Below are 23,053 nucleotides of genomic sequence, written 5' to 3'. Positions count from 1 at the left end.
TGGAAGTGAAGTTAGCAGGGGAGTGAAAGATAAAAATCGTAGATTACTAGTGGAGAAGGGAGAAAAAGGGAGCAGATGGAGAGAACACTTTAAGGAATTGTTGAACATACAAGATGGAAGTAATGCGAGTATAAGTGGCTGGGGAATGGCTGGGAAAAGGAGGGAGGTGAGAAGACAGGAAGAAATCAGTAGGACAGAAATTGTGGAAGCAATGAAGAATGTTAAATTGGGGAAAGCCCCAGGAATTGATGGAGTGTGTAGTGAAATGCTGAAGCAGAGGGGAGAGATAGTAGTAGAATGGATGTGGAAAACGTGCAGATTGGCCTGGGAGGGAGGTAGAGTCCGGATGATTGGAAGTCAGGTAAAATTATTCCCTTGTACAAAGGAAAAGGGGAAAAAAGAGGTGTGTGGTAATCATAGGGGCATTTGTCTTCTTTGTATAATACGAAAAGTGTATGGTAGGATACTTATTGACAGAGTTAGAGAAAGAACAAGAATTAGTTGGAGAAGAACAGGGAGGCTCTAGGAAGGGAAGACGCTGTGTAGATCAGATATTCATTCTTAGATCTTTAGTGGAAAAGTTTCTAGAGAAGGGAAAGAAGTTGTATGTGGCTTTCATGGATTTGGAGAAAGCATATGACAGGGTGGATAGACAAGGATTGTGGAAAGTATTAAGAATATATGGAGTAGATGGGAAGTTGTTGAATGCTGTGAAGAGTATGTATGATGGTGCGAAGGTTGCAGTGCATGTGGATGGTGAACTAAGTGAATTTTTCTCTTTGAAGGTTGAGTTGAAACAGGGATGTGTCATGTCTCCATGGGTGTTCAAACTGTACATGGATGGGGTAATAAAAGAGGTACAGGTAGGGTAGTGGATGTTGGAGTGGCCCTGGTGAGAGAGGACAGTGTTTGGAAACTCCCTGTACTGTTGTTTGTAGACGATACTATGTTGTTGAGGGAAAACGAAGGAGAGCTGCAAGGCTTGGTGGATGAGTTTGGGAGAGTGTGTAAGAAACAGAATCTAAAGGTGAATGTAGGGAAGAGTAAAGTGATGGTCTTTGAGAGAGGTGAAGACAGTGAATGTACAGCGAAGTTGGATGGTGAGGAATTGGAAAATGTGAGTATGTTTAAGTACTTGGGTAGTGTGACGAGTAAGGATGGAGGTTTGGAGGGTGAAGTGCTTGAAAAGGTGCAGCAGGGAAGAAAGGTTGCTGGTTCCTTGAAAGCAGTGATAAGAAGCAGGGAAGTGAGCATGGAAGTGAAAAAGTTACTACATGACAGTATTGTGATACCAACTCTAACGTATGGAAGTGAAGCTTGGACGTTGCTGGAAGGACACAAGTCAAGAGTGACAGCAGTGGATATGAGTTATTTAAGAGGAGCCTGTGGAGTCACATGGAGAGACAGGCTGACAAATGAGGATATAAAGGAGCGTTGTGGTGTTGATGTGGATGTGATAGGATGCATTATGAGGAACACACTGAGGTGGTTTGGCCATGTGGAGAGGATGGAGGGTGAAAGACTGACGAAGAAAGTGTATGTGAGTGAGGTGGAGGGGGGAAGAGGGAGGGGGAGGCCGAGGATGAGATGGAGGGATGGGGTGGAGAGGTATACAACAGAGGGGGGTGTGAGTTGGGAGTAGGGCAGTGAAATGGTGGAGGACAAGGCGACGTGGAGGCGATTTGTTTGTGGCCACCCCGAACGGGATTGAGACGTCTGGCAATAGATAGATAGGTTCACGTATACACCTAATTACCCCCCGCCATGCTCACTGCCTCATATGAGGCATTATGCAGGGCATCCCTGGCCACACTTACCACCTCAGATGAGGCAATGGGTCTCGGCGCCATAATTTCAAGCACGAGGAAGTGTCAGTGGTTTCCATGGGAATGTTGTCTCGCTGTACATCATTAGAGCTGTTGCCAAACCCTGCCATACCACAGTTGCCAGATACCGCACATTCAGTAATTCAGTTCTCGTTTGTAGTCCAGCAATGGCGGACTCATGCCCATCTACCTACCACGGTGCTGGCTACTTATTGCTGCCCTCACACCGACCCAAGAGGCAAAAAAAAAAAAAAAAAAAAAAAAAAAAAAAAAAAAAAGGGTGCTGAACAGTTCGAGCTCAGAAACACTTGATCTGATGACAAAAAGTTAACTTAACCCTATCCCGTAAAGGGAGGAGCGTAAATTCTGGCTATGTGCGCAACTCTTGCTCGAGAGCTTTCTAAACAGTCGCGTGGAGGTATTTTATTTCTAACGCTCGTAGGAGAGTTACTGTTTGTCACAGAAAGGCCATTTTGGTCTCATTTTGAAGATGAAGAGTTTTGCTCTGTCGTACATTGTCCAAAAGGACAATATATACAAAATAAAATGCAAAAGAAGTGAGCAGAAGTTAGCTGACATGCTAAAGTTTTACACTGTCCTTTAGAAAAATATTTTCCAAAAAATAACTATTCAAGAAGTAATAATATTTTTTGCTTCAATACGTAGCAGAATAAATTTCCTTTCCAATACTGCATTACTTGTTGTATTTTCTTAAATAATAACGCCGCATATATATATATATGCGAGAAAAAGGAGCATAAGTGTTTGGCGGGAGGTCAAGAGCTGTACATCCTACCTGTGAGGAACCTCACACCACAGTGAGCCAAGCAAACCAAGTGAGCACGCATGCACTAGCTGTGGCAGGCTTAGCTCCTCCTACTTTTGCCCATCATCCAACAAAAATGACGACTCCCTAAATATTTCTTTAACGACTGCACCAGATGACTGGCAAAGTCGTCATACGGACGTAAGAAGTTGACAAATGCATGACGACCCAGGTCGTCATTGGTAAGTCAAAGGGTTAATATTAAAATAAAAAGTCCAAAAAAAATGACTCAGGGAAGGTAATCGGGTTGATAAGAATTAGCGTGGTAGGGGTTATGTGAAATCTGGTCAAAATTTTGTATTTAAATTAACTACTCATAAAAAATCGGGATTCAAAGCAGAAATATGTTAAGGTTAGCAGAAGAGTTTTGCCTCTAGCTTGACAACTTGCTGTGACATACTTTTGTAAGGTATAAATATTGATTTACAAAGCAAATACATTTATTTGTACTCTAAATCAACATTTGTGCAAAATAGATGTTTGTCAAGGTGTGCTGATGAAATGAAAGGGAATGATCTAACTTTAGTGCATTTTAGCTATGAAATCTCATTTTTTATTAACAGCTATACAGTATTAAGCATAATTGTTTTACTGGATAAAAGATAATTAGGTGTCAATGAACCTACTGGCGATAAAACTAATAATATTTTCCAACTAAAAGTGCCGATTCTATGCCAACTCGGTAAATAACTGCCAATTCGGTAATTAATCACACAGGCTGATGACTGTCTCCCCACTTTGCATGGCAAAGAGGATACGGAGAAAGAAGACATGTAGGCAGATAATAAGTGACGCTACCCTAGGAGCCAATCACATGCAAGCTCTCATTACGAGAGAGGAACAGCAGATTTGTGTCGTGAAACACCGAGTACTGTGGAGTGCTGATGCCCTGTGATGAACAGCACATATCAATACTGTACAGGGTAATGGCACAGATTAATTGTAAAAGACAGTATTTCTCATTGAAAACAAGTAAAAATAATTGCTTATGAACCAAACGGAGCAGCTGATGCTGTGGGAAAAACAGAAAATATCTTTCTATGCATTTTCAAAATACAGTAATTTCCCTGAATATCCGTGAATATACAAACCCGTAAGTAATGATCCCGCGAATAGCAGGGGTTGACGGTATATGCCGTATATTTCTCGCTGAACTGGGAATGGAGCTGAGTGAATCATATTGCGTTTTAAGGACGTGACAACTGAAGGCCTCAAGCAGTCAGGATCCACGTGAAACTGGCAGAAAAAGTTCCAGATGTGTTTTGTTCATGAATCAATGACAAGAAAAGTAGCCAGAAGTGTGCAGTGTGCAGCAATTTCATATGTCATGAACCCAGTGTAACAAGATGTATTTCATGCTTAAGTTTTGTTTTGTGTTGATGAATACTGGAGAGGTCTGTTTGGTTTTGTAAGTTCAAATAAACAATTTATATTGATATAAATTTCTTATATGGTAATTCTAAATTCCAAATAACTTCTGATTATATGGAAAATAAAACCTGAGAAAATCAACCATTGTTAACGAGCCAGATATTAGTAAAATACCACTGGGGTCAGTTTGATTCCAGTCATGCACGAGTGAGCAGTGAATTTCCATGCATCCACAGGTTAATGTACTTTTCCGTTTCAACATCTCCTGCACTATCTCTCCACGCAAACACGTGAAGATGGGATGCACTGCACAGGATATTCAATTACGTTACCGCAGAGTCTAGATAAAATATTGCAAGTCATAGGCACGAAATTCAACTGTTTCTGTTCAAACATTACCAAAGATTATCTTAAAAATTTACTACTATACAGGGTACTATTACAATGCTAATGCATTATGTTAGTGGTTGCTACCAGGCCACTAAACTGGAGATTGACCATGTGGGGTCACTAAGGGTCACTAATCTCCAATAAACTGTGAGATGTTGCTATCTGAGTGACTGTGTGATGCTGACCTTAGCTGTGGCCAATCTTGGGTGACCCTGGATTATTACCACCAATGTTGGCTCAGCTGCAACCTGGTTTGGAACACTGTGTATCAACAATGATAAGGATTAACCTATGTTGAGTTACCAGGGGAGAATGAAGGCAGAGACGAACCCAAGTGACGAGGACCACGCCTACTGTATAGAATGTAGTAGCCAGGCCTATTAGAATGACCTGTAATGACTGCCCACTTTAGGAGCTGATTGGAAACACATATACTGCTGTTGTTGCATAAGCAAGTGGAGGAGATGAGGCATGGCTACTGGGATATATCAAGTGTGACTAAATGTGGAAGACTCACTACTCTCAATTCCTGCCCAGTTCACGTCACCTTAGTTTAGTGATATCATGTATGTACTCCAAGTTGTTGAGTCATAAGAATTTGTATTTATATTCACTTGTACATAGCAGCCTAGTAGCATAACTGTTCCTATTTAGTACATCTCTCCCCCATTATTCGACAGGGATGCATTCCATAAAAAGTGGTTGAATAACGAACTGATCGAATAACAAACCAACTTTTCCCATAAGACTGTTAAGAAATAGGGGGATTAGGTTCCTGGCGACCTTCATCATTCAAAAAATATTCAATAAAGATGGAAAAAATACCGGTAAATATGAATGAAAGTAACACAGGGATCTGAGCTGTTTTCTTATAGACCTACGTTCTCAAGGAAAATTATTTTAGTACTACATACATCTCAGATGACTGACATTTGATTTTCGATCAAAAAAACTATTGGAGAACAAAAGAAATAAACCTACTTAGTGGTATTAAAGAAAGTCGCCTGAATGCTTTCGATAGCGTGTTCATTGCCAATCTCGCGGACTGGGCATGACATCATCACACCAAACAAACTCAAATATATTTAGTTTAAAACCATAAATAACAGTGGAAGCCTAACTGAAAGTGCTGAAACCTAATTGGGAGGATTCACCCACAGCACCCCCCAATAATTATAACCTACCTAACCTACTGCAAACTAAGATATTCATTACGTAAAACTGGGGCCAAAACAGTATCGTGCATTAAGAGCTTACATTAATCATTCACACATTCGTCACCTGACCATAAGATGGCAAAACACTCATTCAGGTTGGTGAGCACATGACTGTGCTTGACAGGGGTAATAGTAGGGGTCTTGGGTGGATACATGGTGGTGTTGTAGTATTCCACGAGGCCAAACAGAAATGCATATGGATGAAGATGCAACCAATCAACTGGGCAGAGCACAGGAGACTGGGCAGCTCAGCCTGTCTGTCTGGTTGCGCGCGGTTTGAATTGTCGAAATGGCGGGGATAATCTTGTCGAACAACGAAAAAGGGTATAGATTTATAAACATCAAAACAACGAACTGTCGAATAACGATCGATCGAAAAACAAGGGCTTGGTGTACCATACTAGCAGAAGCATCTGACTGATCTTGTATGAATAAATCTGTAAGTGATTCTAATTTGGGTAGGAGTTTCCCATTGTGCACCTGTTTATTATAAAAAAGAACCTAATTATGTGATGTGCTGTGAAGAGATTTTGTATGTAAAGTAAGGTTTACTTGGTCAATGTTCCTGCTTTTTATTTGAACTCTCTGAGACAGAAATCTCACTGAACGATCCATAACAATTAAAATTCTGTAATTCATCATACCAACCCATTACAAGAGTTCTCAAAGATCATCATGTGTTAAAATATATCAGCCAAGATGAAACTGAAACAAGACAAAAATAGTTCAGCTATAAGATATTACTATATTACTGTACTCTGAAATTGCCAGTAGTCAGCGTGTATGTCACTGATGACTCATGACTGGCTGTTTATGCATGGGTACGTTATCCATTAGTCCCACTTTGCTCTGCAATAATGCCAAAACTTTCACTCTTCAACTTTTGACCAGTGTTTTAGAAGGCTCTTCCATAATAAGCCTGTTAGTCAGTGCTAAGGATATTGGCTCTGAAAGTTCAATGATAAGGATACTAATCCTGAAAGTTTCTTTAAAAATATACTCCATGTATCCAAAACATGGTATGACAATGTGAAATTCTATAAATTATTTCACTGGTCAAAAGGATAACAGTAAAGAGAAACCAAAGTACTACGTACTTACCCATAACTTGAACATCAAGGTTGCCGCGAGCGGTGTAGCCTTGAGAATTGCGAGCCACACAGGTGTATCGGCCCTGGTCTGAGTTGCGTTCAACAGCCTCAACAAAGAGTGTTCCATTAGGATACGTCTTCTGGCGACGATTAATGGGCAGCATGCGGCCATCTAGAGACCAAAATCAGTAGAGTGAGTCATATGAGAGTGATTTGCTTGAATTCACCATTGCACTGATAAAATATGTCAGGCATGGTATGCATTAATAGTACATTCATATACCTTATTTGATGCCCTATACATATGCTGAAAAAGGGAAGTTCATTTCAGTACAGTAACTATTTACAGTACTCCCACATTGTTGAATGGAATTTTTTTTTACAGTTTCAACTCTCTATACATATACTGTATATTTTTAAAAGGAATTATCGAGCCCCGGGCTCCTACGCTCCTCATGGGTCAATGTAGGATTGGATGATGGATGGATGGATGAATTATTTACTTTCAAGGTGGGCAATGGCGGCATCTTCTCACCAACCCACCAGTCACCAGCTTTCACCTCCACCCATTTCCATCTATGCATCTCACTCTCATTTATAAAATAACGAAATATTCTTAGTCTATTGCTCGTTCTGCGGAAAATAATAAAATGCTTACATGAGCAAGCACCTGGTGATGTCAGCCTGTCTTCTTTTTTACCATATGGTCATAGCTAGTCGACTGCTTTCAGTTCTACTCATTTCCATCCAGTCTACAAATCATACTCACACTTTTAATAAATAACAAATATATATATAGTGTCTGTAGTTCCTTCTGTGGAAAACAACAAAATGCTTATGTAAAAATTCACCAGATGGTGCCAGCTTGTCTTTTCTGTTTTCATTCAAATATAGGTGGTCACCTGCTTTTGGCTCTACTCATTTCTGTCTATGCATCCCTCTCTCACCTTTAATAAATAACATTATTCTTGCTGCCCGTAGCTGAACAAGTATCGGTATGTATTCAGTGCAGTTGGGACAGGTCTACTGTACTGTATTGTGGAATGGTATGTATAAAGGAAATGCTTTTTTAATATTTAAGAATCACATTACCATAACATATGAGTGGTTGCGTAAAAATTATATAATGATTATATAAAGGTGACCATCAGGAAATCAGTATCAACATGATTTGTGTATTGATGGCACCTTAGGAATGCAGCCCCTGTTGATAACGAGGAAGACCTGGACAGGTTTTCAGTGAAAAAAATGACATGAGTTCACAAGAACAACTTCTACCTTCAGTGGCAGTCTGGTAGTTTCTACTACTGGGGCAGGTGTCCTTCAAGGCGACTACTGCACTTTCTAGATGGAGAGGTAATTCTCATCCAACATCATACACAAACTGTACATATCTTTTGCATGACATTTTTCCATGCTTGCATGGATCAGCTTTTTTATATACTGTACATGTATAATACACCATATGGCTGTTTTCCAGGCTGCATGATCTCCTGCAGTTTTCCAATCAAGTTTCTTAACCCCGAAGTCCCTCATTTCCTACTTTCATCTGCATAGAATCATGCCCAATAAACACATGAGCACCTTGGACACCAACCAGATTTCATTACAATATGGTTAAGAGAACCCAATTCCTGTCATTTATATTACCTAAACTTCTTTAACCTTTTCAGTGAAATGACTTCTTAAAATCTATGCTGTATATTTCTATAGTTACCACCAAACTATTATTTTGCCAAGCCAGGAGCTCTCAGGCTGACGAAGTTAGAAAGTATCTCTGTTAACTTGTTCAGCACAGTGCTGCCTGTTAAGCTACATTCAAGCTAATGCAAGACAATTCTGGTCAGCCTAACAAAGACCTCTAAGGCTGAAAGGGATGATTCTACAAATCCTGATGTATAGCCAACTCGCATAATTTGTACTGGTATCGACTTCTATAAGAACAGGGTAGGAGAACTAATTGGTTTACTCAGTGAATATCTTCCAGTCACATGATACTCTTTGGGTGACCATGCAGCTACGATGTGAATTTGAAAAGATTTTTACATTACTACTAAATCAGATATCCTTTCCCTCACAAATGGCTGTGATTTACAGTAGCTGAGCAACCTGCACATTATATATGCTTTGTTGGTCATCCAAAATCATAAAGCATTGTACTGGATATCTTAATAAAACACAATATTATCATCGACATCATCATTATCATCACTATCATCATCGCTATTATTAGCACCTTTTTCCCATTTAAGGCTGGGTGTGTAGAATCCAAAAAACAAGGAAAGACAAATCAGAAATTTAAAAAATAATACTAAATCATAAAACTTACTCTTCTCCCAAACAATAGAGTCAATGGGGTAGCCAGCAACAGGACAATGTACAACCATGTTCTCTCCAGCAACAACAGCTACCTTGTCCATTGGTCTGTGGGAGAAAAAAAAATGCAATCCAAAATGTAATTACATGATTACATGGATATGCATGAATGCAGAAGCTAAGATAAAGGACAAAAGCATGAATCATGAAACATTAACTACACAAGAACTTCACATCACCAGAAAACAGAACAGTAACAAAGTACTTGTACTGTCAGGGAAAAAGTTCGTTGAATGCACTGCATTTACTTGACATTTAGGGCATGCCCATTATTGTCCTTCCTGATACATCACATCAAGGAGAATCATCCATGAGCAGAGAAACATATCAGGCCTCTCTCTAAAGAATATTAGCCAGCTGAGGAACGTGAGAAGTACAATGGTGAAGTACAGTAAAATCTCAAATTTCGACACTTTAGAATTCAATGATTTGAATTTAGATGCATTTTGAAGTGGTCTGCCTACCTCACTTTTTGATGCAAAATCGCGAATTTCAATGCTGTCACGGGCTTCATAAGCAAAAACAGTCAAAGATTATCACCTTCTTCAGGCCAATTACTAGGGTGTTGCAAGATATAACCATCCAAGACAGTAAGGAGGAAGATGTTGACACTGCAGATGTCCAGATTCTCAAGGATGATTTTCATTTTGAGGAATTTGGGTTGGATACCTCCACAGAGGAGGCTACTTCAAGTAAGTGCTCCACCCCTGCCACGCACCACCAACACCAGCCAGCCAAGTGATAATATTCCATAACCTAAGGTTAGTACTGTACTGTAGAGTGTGCTGTAACTACTGTAATAAAAACTGTGACAGGATACTGACAAACTGTACCAAATTTTGCTGTATTCTACACTACAGTACAGAATGGCAATACAGTGCAGAACTACAGTTACTTAACCACATTTATAGTTCATAAAGTTTATAGGGAGTGTGGGCAAAAAAATCATGATTTTACGTAGTGAAGTTGGGAGGCCCTGGACCCAAATTGATTTTTCCCATAAGAAGTTCAGTTTAAATTTTGATGTTTTAAATTTAGATGCGGTTTTTTAGTACATATGTCCATTGAAATTTGAGATTTTACTGTACAAGATAATTTTTGTCCCTGACTGTACATAATGGAATAAAGAGGAAAATAAAGGACCAAGAGTCTCCCTAAATACTAAGAATATGGGTTCATACATACAAAGCTCTCCAGTCTCAACAATTCAGAACTATCTACCTTAAAAAAAAAAAAAAAAAAAAAAAAAAAAAAAAAATTATATTATTCTCACTCCTGTAAGTAAATTTTATTTAGCTTTGGTGGAACCTCTTAAAAAATGAGTGGTAAAAGATCAACTGCCTGTACCTAAAATACTTGTGCCTATGGTGATGGAGTGGGACACCTTCATGAGTTGACACAAACATGCCCAGATATTCCAACAAACCACCTCAAATCCCTCCCTATTTCCTGAAAGGGAGGGATGGTGAACTGCAGAAAAACAACTTCACCCTGAAGTCCACTGGGTCACATCCAGATATATCTGGACCACACAAACAACAACAACAGTAATCCTTTTTAACTGGGTGATGTATCTTTAAGGATATTCCTACTTCTCTCAAACTGTTTCATTCAGCTTAGCAGTGGCTTTGATCAGGAGGGAATAGATATTATTATACCTTCATTGTCCCACTGAAAACATGTGGTGTTTCCTAAGCTGAACAGACTTGTCATGAGGTTGCAAGAATAAAATGAAGAAAACATAACTGGACTGAAGAGGTTAATGCAACAACAATATATTACACTGAGATGGAATCAAGATCTAAGACTGAGGCGAAATAAGACTGTGTGAGGGTTTCTTTGTTGTGTTCCTCCCCAAATTATTACCATCATTACAGCAACATTACAGCTCAGTTTACCCATGATTCCTCCAAATGAAAGTATTCAAATTAGGAAGGATATACAGGAGAATAACGGTTAATGATGGCTATGTCTACATCTTCCAATTCAAAAAGTTTCTTCTAAAGGGAATAAAATCAGTGTAATAGGAAAAATAAAATGAAGAATCACCCAACTGAACAGGATAAAATTAATAACAGCATATGATTTCTAGCACCTGACAGATATACTTTTCATGAAGAGTAAAAAATACTAAATGGAAATTTTTATGCCTTGTGAGAGAAGCATTTGCAGTTAATGTAAATCTTGCTACATATTGTATGCAGTTGTACAATGATGATATTTTCAGGCATCAACCAAATCATCACTTCAAGCATGGTAAGTCTGCCTTAATGGCTTGTTCACCATGATGGCATTTTTTATTTTATTCATACTAACCCAAGAAAGGTTTATTTGGCTGGGGAAACATCTTTTATTACCACTTTCTTAACCATAAATAAGTTGATTTACTTAAGAAGAGAAGTGGTCAGTGGGGATGGCCATCATCCACTTATTCGGTGTAGTGGTACAGTATTCTATTTCAGGGTGACTCTACACTGAGTGACAAACCAAATGATTTCCTGTAAACCAGGAAATCATTTAACACACTGGGTGGTAACCTTATAACCAACCGACATGTGTTTCCTATGTGTCAACAAGCAAGTCGACAAAGGGAGAGTTCCCCTCCCAGAAAACAACTAACTAAAAATACAAACAAGAAGCCTTGGACCAGGATAGACAAACAGATGACAACCAAAGACCGGACAAAGGACATGGTAAGACCAGAGACCGGACAAAGGACATGGTACATATGGCAACATGGAATGTAAGGGGTGCGAATGATAAGGTGAAAGAGAGAGACTGTCCTGGTGCTTCAGGGAGCAAAAGTGGATATACAGTATGTGGATTAACTGAGACTTGATGGAAGGGTGAGAGTCTCAGACAGTGGGAGTATGGATGAGGTATATGCACAGGAATAGGTGAGAGTGAGAAGGCAAAAAAGGGCGTATGCATTGTTGTGTGCAAGATAGAAGGAGAATATATGAGAGTATGGATCAGTTGGTTCATGGATTATGTGGGTGAAACTGAAAGTGGGAATACAAACATGGGAAACTGTGTATATGTATGAACCAATGCAAGATTATGCAAGCAAAGTGAAAGAAGAGTTCTGGGCAAATGTGGAAGCATGCATGGAAAACTCTGAGGGGAATGAGAGAGTGTTTTTGATTGGAGATATGAATGGAAAAGTAGAATATGTGAAGGTGGATGGAGTTGCTGCTGAATGAGGTGTGCCTGCAGAAACGGATGAGAATGGCAGTCCTCTAGTGGACATCTGTGTAGGGAGGGGGTTGGCGATAGCCAATACCCTCTTTAGACATAAAATGATCCACATGTATGCATGGCAAGTGATGAGAAGGGTGGGGTGGTGAACTGAATGAACGGATGGCAATGTGTGTGTGATGACAGAATGAGAGGGTACGTAATGCATGCAAGAGTATACAAAGGTTGGGGGAGTGGACTTTCTGACCATCACTTGGTGGTGGTGAAAGTCAAGGTTCAAGTGCAATGGATGAAAAGAATGAGGGAAGGACAGGTAGAAGTACTCCATACAGAGAGGGTAGAAAGGTTACGAGAGGATGAAAAGAAGGCAGACTATATGAGAGAACTGGAGAAGCAATTGGGTAAATATGACTAGGAGCAGATGGGGGAGGTAGAAGATGGATGCAAGACATTCACAGATGAAATCTGTGCAGCATGTGACGTGGTACGTAGGGTGATGAGAAGACGAAAAAGGGTGCAAGAAACAGCATGGTGGAATAAAATGGTGAGACAAGCTGTGGCATAGAAGAAGAAAGCATATAGTGAGTGGATGGGAGGAAGAGGCATGAAGGAAGTTGAGAGATGGAAGAGAGAGTCATATACAGAGAACAAAAGAGAGGTGAAATGATTAATAAGAGGGAGTATGAAGACAGTGGATGAGGAATTTGTATGGAATTTATGTGTAATGTGGAGGGAATGTATGAAAATGTTCTGGAAGGAGGTAAAGAGAGTTAGACAGGGTGATAAAGAAGCAAGTAGGGGAGTGAAAGATAAAAATGGTAGATTGATGGTGTAGCAGGGAGAAAAAGTAAGCAGATGGAAAGAACACAAATCCTCCAAAGACAGGTGTCTGCATGTTGTGACAGACGCTGAGGACAGGCGTAATCTGACAAATGTAACAAACATTTAAACCTTTGTAAAAACATAATGAGTAATCCTAGAGTAAAAAAATTAGGTACCACTAGAAAGCATATACCTTCAGGTCTTCCATGAGGAAATGCTGCAATCTACGTGAACTTTCACTGGATAGGTGGTGATTTTAGAAGGAGGTGTACTAAAATCACATTTTTTTCACTCCCATGACCACTACCCAGAGCTTACCACACTCTAATTTGCACATTATAATTACCCGGTACTATTCAACATTGCACATACTGTAAACATTCACTGCCTGATCACTGCAGAAGTTATATTTCACTGTATTGGTACTGCAATACTTGAACTACACACTTGCAGTGAAATACATTTTTTTTTTTTTCATTCATTCATTGCCAGATGCCATGTATCCCAAACGGGGTGGACAAGGGCTTAGAGTTAATTGTTTTACAGGGAGGGGCACTAATCCCCCACCAACCCCACTTGACACGTTTTCAAAACCATTTTCAAAACCATTATATAACACTGTTTTCCAATAAAATGAACACTGCATATTATAATAATAATGATGATAATATCACAAATCACATTATTGTCACGTCATTGTCACATCACTGTTACCGGAATGTATTTATTACACACAGGTACCTATGGAGAATAATATGCTTCCAATATGTATGTATATATGAAAATATAATGGCGGGGGGGTGTTGGGGGGGTTTGTTATTGTCATCCTACTCCTCCATAGAGCATGGGAAGCTGCCCGCACTACTTTGAAAAATGGAGGGACTGCATATGCGGACACCCGTCTCGTCACCACTAATATTCTTGCACTGCATATGTGAACACCCATCTCTTAAGGGTTATGGAGTCATTAAACAAAGAGAATGAAAGTAATGAGAGTATAAGTGGCTGGGGAATGGCTGGGAGAAGGAGGGAAGTGAGAAGAGAGGAAGAGGCCAGTAGGATGGAAGCAGTGGAAACAATGAAGAAAGTCAAAATGCGGAGAGCCCCAGGAACAGATGGACTGTGTGGTGAAACAATGAAGCATGGGGGAGAGATGGTAGCTGAATGAATATGGAAAATGTGCAGATTGGCCTGGGAGGAAAGTAAGAGTCCCAGAGGATTGGAAGTCAGGTATAATTATTTCCCTGTACAAAGGAAAAGAGGAAAAAGAAGTGTGTGGTAATTAGAGAAGCATTTTGTCTTCTCAGTGTAATAGGAAAAGTATATATACTGTATGGTAGGATACTTATTAATAGTTAGGTAAACAACAGAAGAATTAATTGGAGAAGATCGGGGATGTTTTGGGAAGGGATGAGGTTCTGTAGATATGATATTCATCCTGAGGTACTTAGTTGAAAAACTTCTAGAGAAGGGAAAGAATTTGTATGTGGCCATCATGGATCTGGAGAAAGCATATGAAAGAGTGGATAGACAGGGAATTGTTTCGTTTCATTTTTAAAGGCTCCAACATGCTTGTATGCATCAGCCTTGGTCACCTAATGGCAGCTCTCCATGTTGCTCAATCGCTGGCAACTTCCCTATTCAGTCCTTTGTCCCTGAGGCCACACTCAATGACCTCGTCCAAGGCCATTTTCAGTTTACCTCTTGCAACCCTACCCCTAACGTTAACACTTTTCACTTTTTGCATGCAATTATCATCCTCCATCCTCTCCACATGCCCAAACCATCTCAATATACCTCTCCTTATCACAACACCAATGCATTCCAGTCTCATCATACCTCTCAACTCTTTCATCATAAACCTAGCCCCCTTCAGCCAGGTACACAAGGACGCACAGCACATCCACCTTATCACTGTCATTTCTGTACTTCAGAGCCTGTGAATATCCTCTTCCTTTACTGCCAAGGTCTCACTACCATACAGAATTACACTCCTATCACATGCTGCATACAAAGATCCCTTAGCATGGAGGAAGAGCCCTCTCAGTGTCAGAAGAGGCAACAGCTCCCTGAACTTCATCCAACCACACATCACTCTAGCCACAGAACTAGCTCCAGCTCCACCTTCAGCACATAACATGTCTCCCAGATAACAAAACTCTTCCACACACTCATGAGACTCACTAGCATGATCAATCCTTTCATGCCTTACAATCTCCACAAGCTCTCCTTGACACACCACACGCAAGAAATCAGTATTATCTCGCAGTCTACCTCTACTACCACTACATTTCTTATGCACCCACTTATCACAAACACTGCACAAGATGGAATTACTTCCCATGCCCTTTTGGCAAATCACATATGGTCATTCTCCTCTTCACTGACAGTACTGTCCCCAGCACTAGATACCATCACTTTTGTTTTATCTGGATTTATCCTTGTGTCCCTAACCATCTCTCCACTTCCTAAATCATTCATTTGCCTCTCTTTCATACTCTACAATCAAATCCAAATCATCGCCATACAACATCTCCCATGGGAGTTCATTTCTGAAATCACGTGAGAGGGCTTCAAGTACCATGATAAACAACAAAGGGTGCAAGCTGATCCATGATGCACACCAACATTCACAGAAAACTCCTCACTCAAATCTCCATTCACCCTTACCTGGGTGTAAGCACCCACATATATAGTCATAACCACCCTAACCAGCCACTCCTCAATCCAAAGATTTCTCATTGCCCACTTTACCACCTCCCTAGGGGCTCTATCAACGGCCTTCCCCAAATCAACAAAAACAAAGTACACATCCCTTTTCTTTCCTATATATTTTTCATGAAGCTGTCAAACAATGAATATGGCATCGGTGGTCCCTCTGCATGGCATAAACCCAAACTCATCAACATTCACTCTTTCTCAAATCATACCTTCTAGAACTATCTCCATTACCTTCATTATCTGGTCCAAAAGATTTATGCCTCTATAATTTCCTCTTTCCAAGGCATCACCCTTCCTCCTTGTACACATTTACAATTACACTCTTCTGCCAATCATCCGGGACAACAGCCTGGGACGACACACTCCCATATAATCATATTCAGCAAGTCAGTAACTAACCCCATTCCTATACTGCCTAAGGCTTTCAGTATTTCAGCAGTCAACCCAGACACACCTGCTGCCTTCCCCACCTGCAGCCTGCCTATTGCCCAGCTCACGGTAGCAGCGTCAATCAGAGGGCAAGGACCAAACACTGGATCTGCTGGCTCTAAACCTTTCCTGTTCCAGTCAACTTTTCATTCAACAACCAGTCATAATGTGAAAATATTAAGAATACATGGAGTAAATGGGAAGTTGCTGAATGCCGGACGAATATTTACAAGGGAGCTAAAGCTGTAGTACATGTGGATAGTGAACTGAGCAAACTTATCTATTAGAATGTTGGATTGAAACAGGGATATGTCATGTTTCCATAGCTGTTCAATCTGTATAAGGCTAGGGTTATAAAAGTGATAAAAGGTAGGGCAGCGGATCTTGGAGTGGCACTAATGACAGAGGGCAGCATCTGGAAACTTCCTGTGCTGTTGTTTGCGGGTGATACTGTATTGTTAAGTGAAGACACAGGAGAGTTGCAATACTTGGCGAATAAGCCTGGGAGAGTGTGTAAGAAATGGAATTCAAAGGTGAATGAAGGGAGGAGTAAAGTTATAGGCATCAAGAGAAATGAAGTCACTGAATGTACAGTGAGACTGAAGGATGAGGAAATGGAAAATGTGAGTGCATTTAAGTATGCATGTAGTGTGATGAGGAAGGATGGAAGTTTGGAGGATGAAGTGCTTGAGAGGGTTCAACAAGGAAGAAAGGTTGCTTATTCTTTGAAAGCAGTTATAAGAAATAGGGAAGTGGGCATGGAAGTAAAAAAGTCGCTGCATGACAGTATTGTGACACCACCTCTAACGTATGGAAGTGGACCTTGGACCTTACTGGACGAACACAAGTCAAGAGTATGAGCAGTGGAAATGAGTTATTTGAGTGGAGCATGTGGAGCTATTGTACATGGAGAGACAGACAGATAAATGAGGAAGTGAGAGAGAGTTGTGGTGTGGATGTGGATGTGACAGAAAGAGAAGAAATACACTGAGGTGGTTGGGCCATGTGAAAAGGATGGAAAGTGGGAGACTAAAGAGGTGAGTGTATGTGAGTGAGGTGGAGGGGGAGAGAGAGAGGGGGAGGCCGAGGATGAGAAGGAGGGATGGAGTGGAGAGGTATATGAGAGGGAGGTGTGGGAGGGGGGGAGTGCAGTGAAATTGCAGGGGACAGGGTGACATGGAGACTATTTGTTTGTGGCCATCCCTTACAGGATTAAGGCATCTGGCAATAGATAGACAGACAGACTTTATAAGATATCCTTTGTTGTGAAAGGGTTGAAATTATGGTCATTAACCCCTTCCATTATGTGACATCTTTTTTTCTTATAATCTGGCAATCAAACAAACAATCAGCTTAGGAGAAACTGCCCACTGTGAAAGGGTTAATCCCTTGAACCCAATGATATCCTCTTTATATTATGCAAACTCTCCTTAGATGATGATATTCACCTGAGGGGAAACATTTCACTCTAAAGGAATTATGTATGATCTATATCATCCCCTTCACTGCTTCAGATTCTTCCCAAACTGAATAAAATCATCTGGTGGAAGCAAGAATAAAATAATCAGTCATCATAATGACGAGATAAAACAAATGTTGCATCCATACCTGATGTAAGGCAACCCGTAAACGTTAAGCTTGGCGGCATGTTTAACAGAGCCCACAGTGGACGATGCAACACAGGCATAGAGTCCACCATCATTGGTTAGCACACCAGAGATGTTCAGGTGAGACACAACTTCTCCATTAACAGTTACATACTGTCCAACTTGCATTCTGCAGACAGATCAGAGAGCAAAGGTGAGCATGATAGGGCACACACAGTTTACAGTTTAACAATATGACTGCCTGTTAAGCACATGCCAGAGAAATTACACTGTTCTTAAACCAGCAATATTAATATCAAACTGAGTTTAACAAGCTGTGTTACCTCTGAAATATGAGTAAAATAAAATTAAAATAAGGAACCCTGGAAAACTATTGCATATTAACTTTCATCCAATGACACAATTTAAATACCATTAGTACACTAAGTCACAAAACACAACTGGCCAGGGGCCTTAGACAGGAGCTTTGTGTCATTTCAAAGGCTACAGTAACATACACAGGTATGCAAAACAACACTGAAGTACTGCATTTTCACTCTTTACAAGAAGACATTACTTTTCCACAACAGCATATTTCATTTTAACATGACAACCTCCTGCTGGCTTTAGTCCGCCACTAATGACTGAGAACAAAGTTATCATACTGATGTCTGTCATCAGTAAGGTGGAGTATTCCCAGGACAATGCAGAATGCTTATATTTTACACCAAGTAAACCACACACTAACTTTGTTTTAGAGACAGGCCTACAGGGATTATGCGAGTAATAATTTTTCTCTCCTTTCGCCAAGAGCATTAAAGACATCCCAACAAATACCAAGTTCATAATGATGTGCACTGCAAACACCTACATCATTCATTCATCCATCTTCATCCAAAGCTGTATTGCCCTATCAGCACTATAAGGGTAGAGAACTTGGATACAATAATAATAGAAGTACAGTAATACTGTAATAATAAATAATGAGTGTTATACTCTGGTGTACATGATAGTGTTTTCTCCACAAAAATACTACAGTGCACAAGATAAATCTTCACCTTTCAGTATTGGAGAGACGACTTCCATCCAGTTCCCATGTAATCTCTGGAGTGGGGTTTCCAGCAGCCACACATTTGAGATACACAGAGGGGCCAGGTTGCAGGGTAGAAGTGTCAAAGGTGTATGTCAGCTGGGGTGGCTCAACTGTGAATAGAGAAGAGTAACTCATTAATAAAAGTACAGTTTACACTAGGGATGTCCCGATAGTATCGGTATTGGTGTTGGCATCAGCAGTATCGGCCTTTTTTTTTGTTGTATAGGTATGGGCAAGGTAAAAATATGGCTGATGCTCCGATACTTTTCTGGTTTATCATGTGATTCATGACACTCATGTTTCATGACACTGATAAACAGACGGTTATGATATTATATTATATTACATTATAATTATTATATTATATTACATTATATTATATTATATTACGTTATAATTATATGTATGATGGTGAAATGCTTAGGTATGGGGGTGAGATTGTTGTGGAGTGGATATGGAAGTTGTGTAGATTGGCTTGGGAAGAGGGAAGGGTTCCAGAGGACTGGAAATCAGGTATATTTGTTCCTCTGTACAAAGGAAAAGGGGAGAGAGAAGTATGTGGTAACCATAGGGGTATTTGCCTTCTTAGTGTGACTGGTAAAATATATGGTAGAATACTCATTGATAGGGTTAGGCATATGACAGAGCAGCTAGTTGGAGAAGAATAAGGGGGATTTAGGAAGGGAAAAGGGTGTGAAGATCAGATATTTGTTCTAAGATGTTTAGTGGAGAAGTATCTAGAGAAGGGAAGAAAAGTGTATGCTGCCTTCATGGACTTGGAGAAAGCTTATGACAGAATAGATAGGCAAGGTATGTGGAAGGTATTAAGAATATATGGAGTGGAGGGGAAATTGTTGAGTGCTGTGAAGAGTATGTACGAGGGAGCTAGGGCTACGGTGCGAGTGGATGGTGAGCTGAGTGAGTTCTTTGATCTCAATGTGGGACTGAAACAGGGGTGTGTGATGTCTCCATGACTGTTTAATATATATATGGATGGGGTTGTAAAGGAGGTGCAAGGTAGGGCAGTGGATGTGGGGGTGGCCCTAATGAATGAGGGTGAGATTTGGAAGCTTCCGGTGTTGCTGTTTGCTGATGATACAGTATTGTTGAGTGAAGACGAATGGGAGTTGCAAGGTTTGGTGAATGAATTTGGGACAGTGTGTAGGAGGAGGAAGCTGAAAGTCAATGTAAACAAAAGTAAAGTTATGGTGTTTGAGAGGAATGAAGTCACAGAGTGTGCAGTGAGGTTGGATGGTGAGGATATGGAGAATGTGAGTGCATTCAAGTACTTGGGTAGTGTGATGAGTAAGGATGGAACTTTGGGGGATGAAGTACGTGAAAGGGTACAGCAGGGAAGAAAGGTTGTTGGTACACTGAAAGCAGTGATGAGAAATAGGGAGGTGAGTATGGAAGTTAAGAAGTCACTGCATGATGGTATTGTGATCCCTACCCTGATGTATGGAAGTGAGGCGTGGACCTTGCAAGAGGGGAACAAGTCAAGAGTGAGAGCAGTGGAAATGAGTTACTTGAGAGGAGCATGTGGAGTGACGTGGAGGGACAGGTTGACGAATGAAGAAGAGAAGGAACGTTGTGGGGTAGATGTGGATGTGGTTGAAAAGATTAGGAGAAATACACTGAGGTGGTTTGGACATGTGGAGAGGATGGAGAATGAAAGACTCACTAAGAGGGTGTATGTAGGTGAGGTGGAGGGAGGGAGAGGGAGGGGTAGACCGAGGATGAGGTGGAGGGATGGAGTTGAAAGGTATATGAGGGAGGGGGGGGTGAGTTGGGGGGAGGGGAGTCAAATGGTGGGTGACAGAGTGACTTGGAGGCGTTTTGTCTGTGGCCACCATTTGCGGGATTAGGGCGTCGGGCTATAGATAGATAGATAGATAGATAGATAGATAGATGTAACATTATCATATATTAATATTATATATCAATTACTATATTGCTCCTGCAGTAACAACACTCATGCTACCAGCATCAAATAAATCAAAATAAAATCAAATACATAAAATCAAAATAAAAAAGTATCGGTATCAGCAAAGTATCGGCCATTTGTTAGTATCGGAGTATCGGTATCGGTATCAGATGAAAAGTGGGTATCGGTATCAGCCAATATCTTGTATCGGCACATCTCTAGTTCACACAGTACAGCAAGTCTTCTTTATAAGTAGCCTTTCTGGCATTCTTTACTACATTTAGCAACAGAGTCTGCTACACATAAACATAACCAATAAAACCCTTCCACTTGTACACACACTACTCTTCCTACAGACACCCCTTCCCAATTCAAACTTCACCCGGATGGGGAAGGGTTAAATTGGGCTATCATTCTCCCATCAGGGAGAAGGTTCAGCTCTACAGTGGACTTGTTATGGAATGTCACAGACACATACACATTTGTATTAGACTACAAAAGTAAAATGGATATTAAAGTTTCACTGCTGACTATGAAAATGCTCTACTAGTTTACCCTGGTTTACTGCATCAGCTGTTGGGACAAAGCTGTAACATTTCTAGGGCACAAGCCTAACCTATAATGAGCATTGTTTGAACGAAAAACAGGAGAGCTTTCATGCCAGACTGGGACTGCACTGTGCTAATTACTGCCCTTTTTTTCAAACAGTTAACAAAGAAAAAATGAAAAAGATACACTACACAGACATACAAAATTATAGAACTTACAGCGTCCTCCAAGTCTGAGTTCAGCAGTGGCCTGAGCTGATTCTTGGTCATTTCTGATGAAGCACTGATACATTCCCTTGTCCTCACGTCCAACACTGTCAATACGCAGCACAGCCTCCTTGTGATCTGAAGAAAAAGAAATGATATGAGATGAGCTGTATAGGATTCAAAATATTTCTGGGTATCCACTGGCTCATATATGACCTGGATAGCATTCCCCACCCCCATCCAAAAAAAAAGTCAGAACAAAAAGAACAACTAACAAACAAAAAGTAGTTTTTACTGTATCAACACTTACTGTAATGAATCTAAAAAAGAACATTTAGAATTCTGCAAATGAAATCACTCTCACCTGAAATGTCGAGACCAATTGCCTAGCCCTGGGCTCCTACGCTCCACATGGGGCAATGTAGGATTGGATGATGGATGGATACAGTATTAATTCTATTCAATGTCTTATGCAACAACTTTCTTTACAGATGGTTCAGCACAAATGACAGCATAAACTTAAAGAATGATGAGGTTTGCTTAACTCTCTGCATATAAAAAAAAAGCAAAATGTACCATACTGTATACATGAGTTCAGAGAGCAAGACTGTAATGCTGAAAAATAGGTTAGTAATCCAAAACAATGCTTACCAAGTACAGTACCTATATGGTACATCACTCTCTTCAGGACAATGACATCTTTTACATTTTGTTCTTGCTTCCTATGGATAATTTTACACAGCATAGGAGGTATCATATACTGGGTAGACAAACTCCTACACTATCACATCTGATTGTTGACTGCGGAGTTTGACTGAGACAGGGAAGGTTTGAAGCCAACAGATCCAGTGTCTGGGCATTGGCCTTTGATTGACGCTGCTACTGTAAGCAGGGCAATAGGCAGGATGCAGGTGTGGAAGGAAGCAGGTGTGTCTGGGTTGACTTCTGAAATGCTGAAAGTCTCGGGAGATAGAGGAATGGGGTTAGTCACTGATTTGATATGATTATATGAGTGTGTTGTCCCAGATGATTAAATGAAGAGTGTAATTGTAAAAGTGCACAGGAGGAAGGGTGATGCCCTGGAAAGAGGAAATTATAATGACATAAAGCTTTTGGACCAGATAATGAAGGTAATGGAGAGAGTTCTAGAATATTTGATTAGAGAAAGAGCGAGTACTGATGAGATGCAGTCTGGGTTTATGCCACGCAAAGGAACTACCGATGCCATATTCATTGTTCAACAGCTTCAGGAAAAATATATGGGAAAGAAAAGGTAACTGTATTTTGTTTTTGTTAATTTGGAGAAGGCCTCTGACAGAATCCCTAGAGGGGTGGTGGAGTGGGTGATGAAAATGCTTGGGATTAAGGAGTGGCTGGATAGGGTGGTTATGGCCATGTATGTGGCATCCCGCACTCTGATAAGGGTGA

General features: G+C 40.4%; 1 protein-coding gene across 1 annotated transcript in view; it reads right to left on the bottom strand.

Moving 5' to 3' along the window:
- The window catches only part of Dscam1 (Down syndrome cell adhesion molecule 1), an 829,655-nt gene that overhangs the window by 301,809 nt on the left and 504,793 nt on the right, over positions 1-23,053 (bottom strand). The window contains exons 9-13 of the mRNA XM_080267762.1: positions 21,638-21,763; positions 18,912-19,056; positions 17,876-18,043; positions 9,051-9,145; positions 6,732-6,893 (exon numbers count right to left, since the gene is read on the bottom strand). Of these exons, the coding sequence (XP_080123888.1) occupies positions 6,732-6,893; positions 9,051-9,145; positions 17,876-18,043; positions 18,912-19,056; positions 21,638-21,763 (696 nt within the window). The remainder of the gene's footprint in view (positions 1-6,731; positions 6,894-9,050; positions 9,146-17,875; positions 18,044-18,911; positions 19,057-21,637; positions 21,764-23,053) is intronic.

This window comes from Coenobita brevimanus, chromosome 25, assembly GCF_032717465.1.
Source record: "Coenobita brevimanus isolate Jiangsu-jjx chromosome 25, ASM3271746v2, whole genome shotgun sequence".
Taxonomy (NCBI): domain Eukaryota; kingdom Metazoa; phylum Arthropoda; class Malacostraca; order Decapoda; family Coenobitidae; genus Coenobita; species Coenobita brevimanus.
The sequence above is the reverse complement of the archived record's forward strand: the minus strand, read 5'-3'. Positions and strand labels throughout refer to the sequence as shown.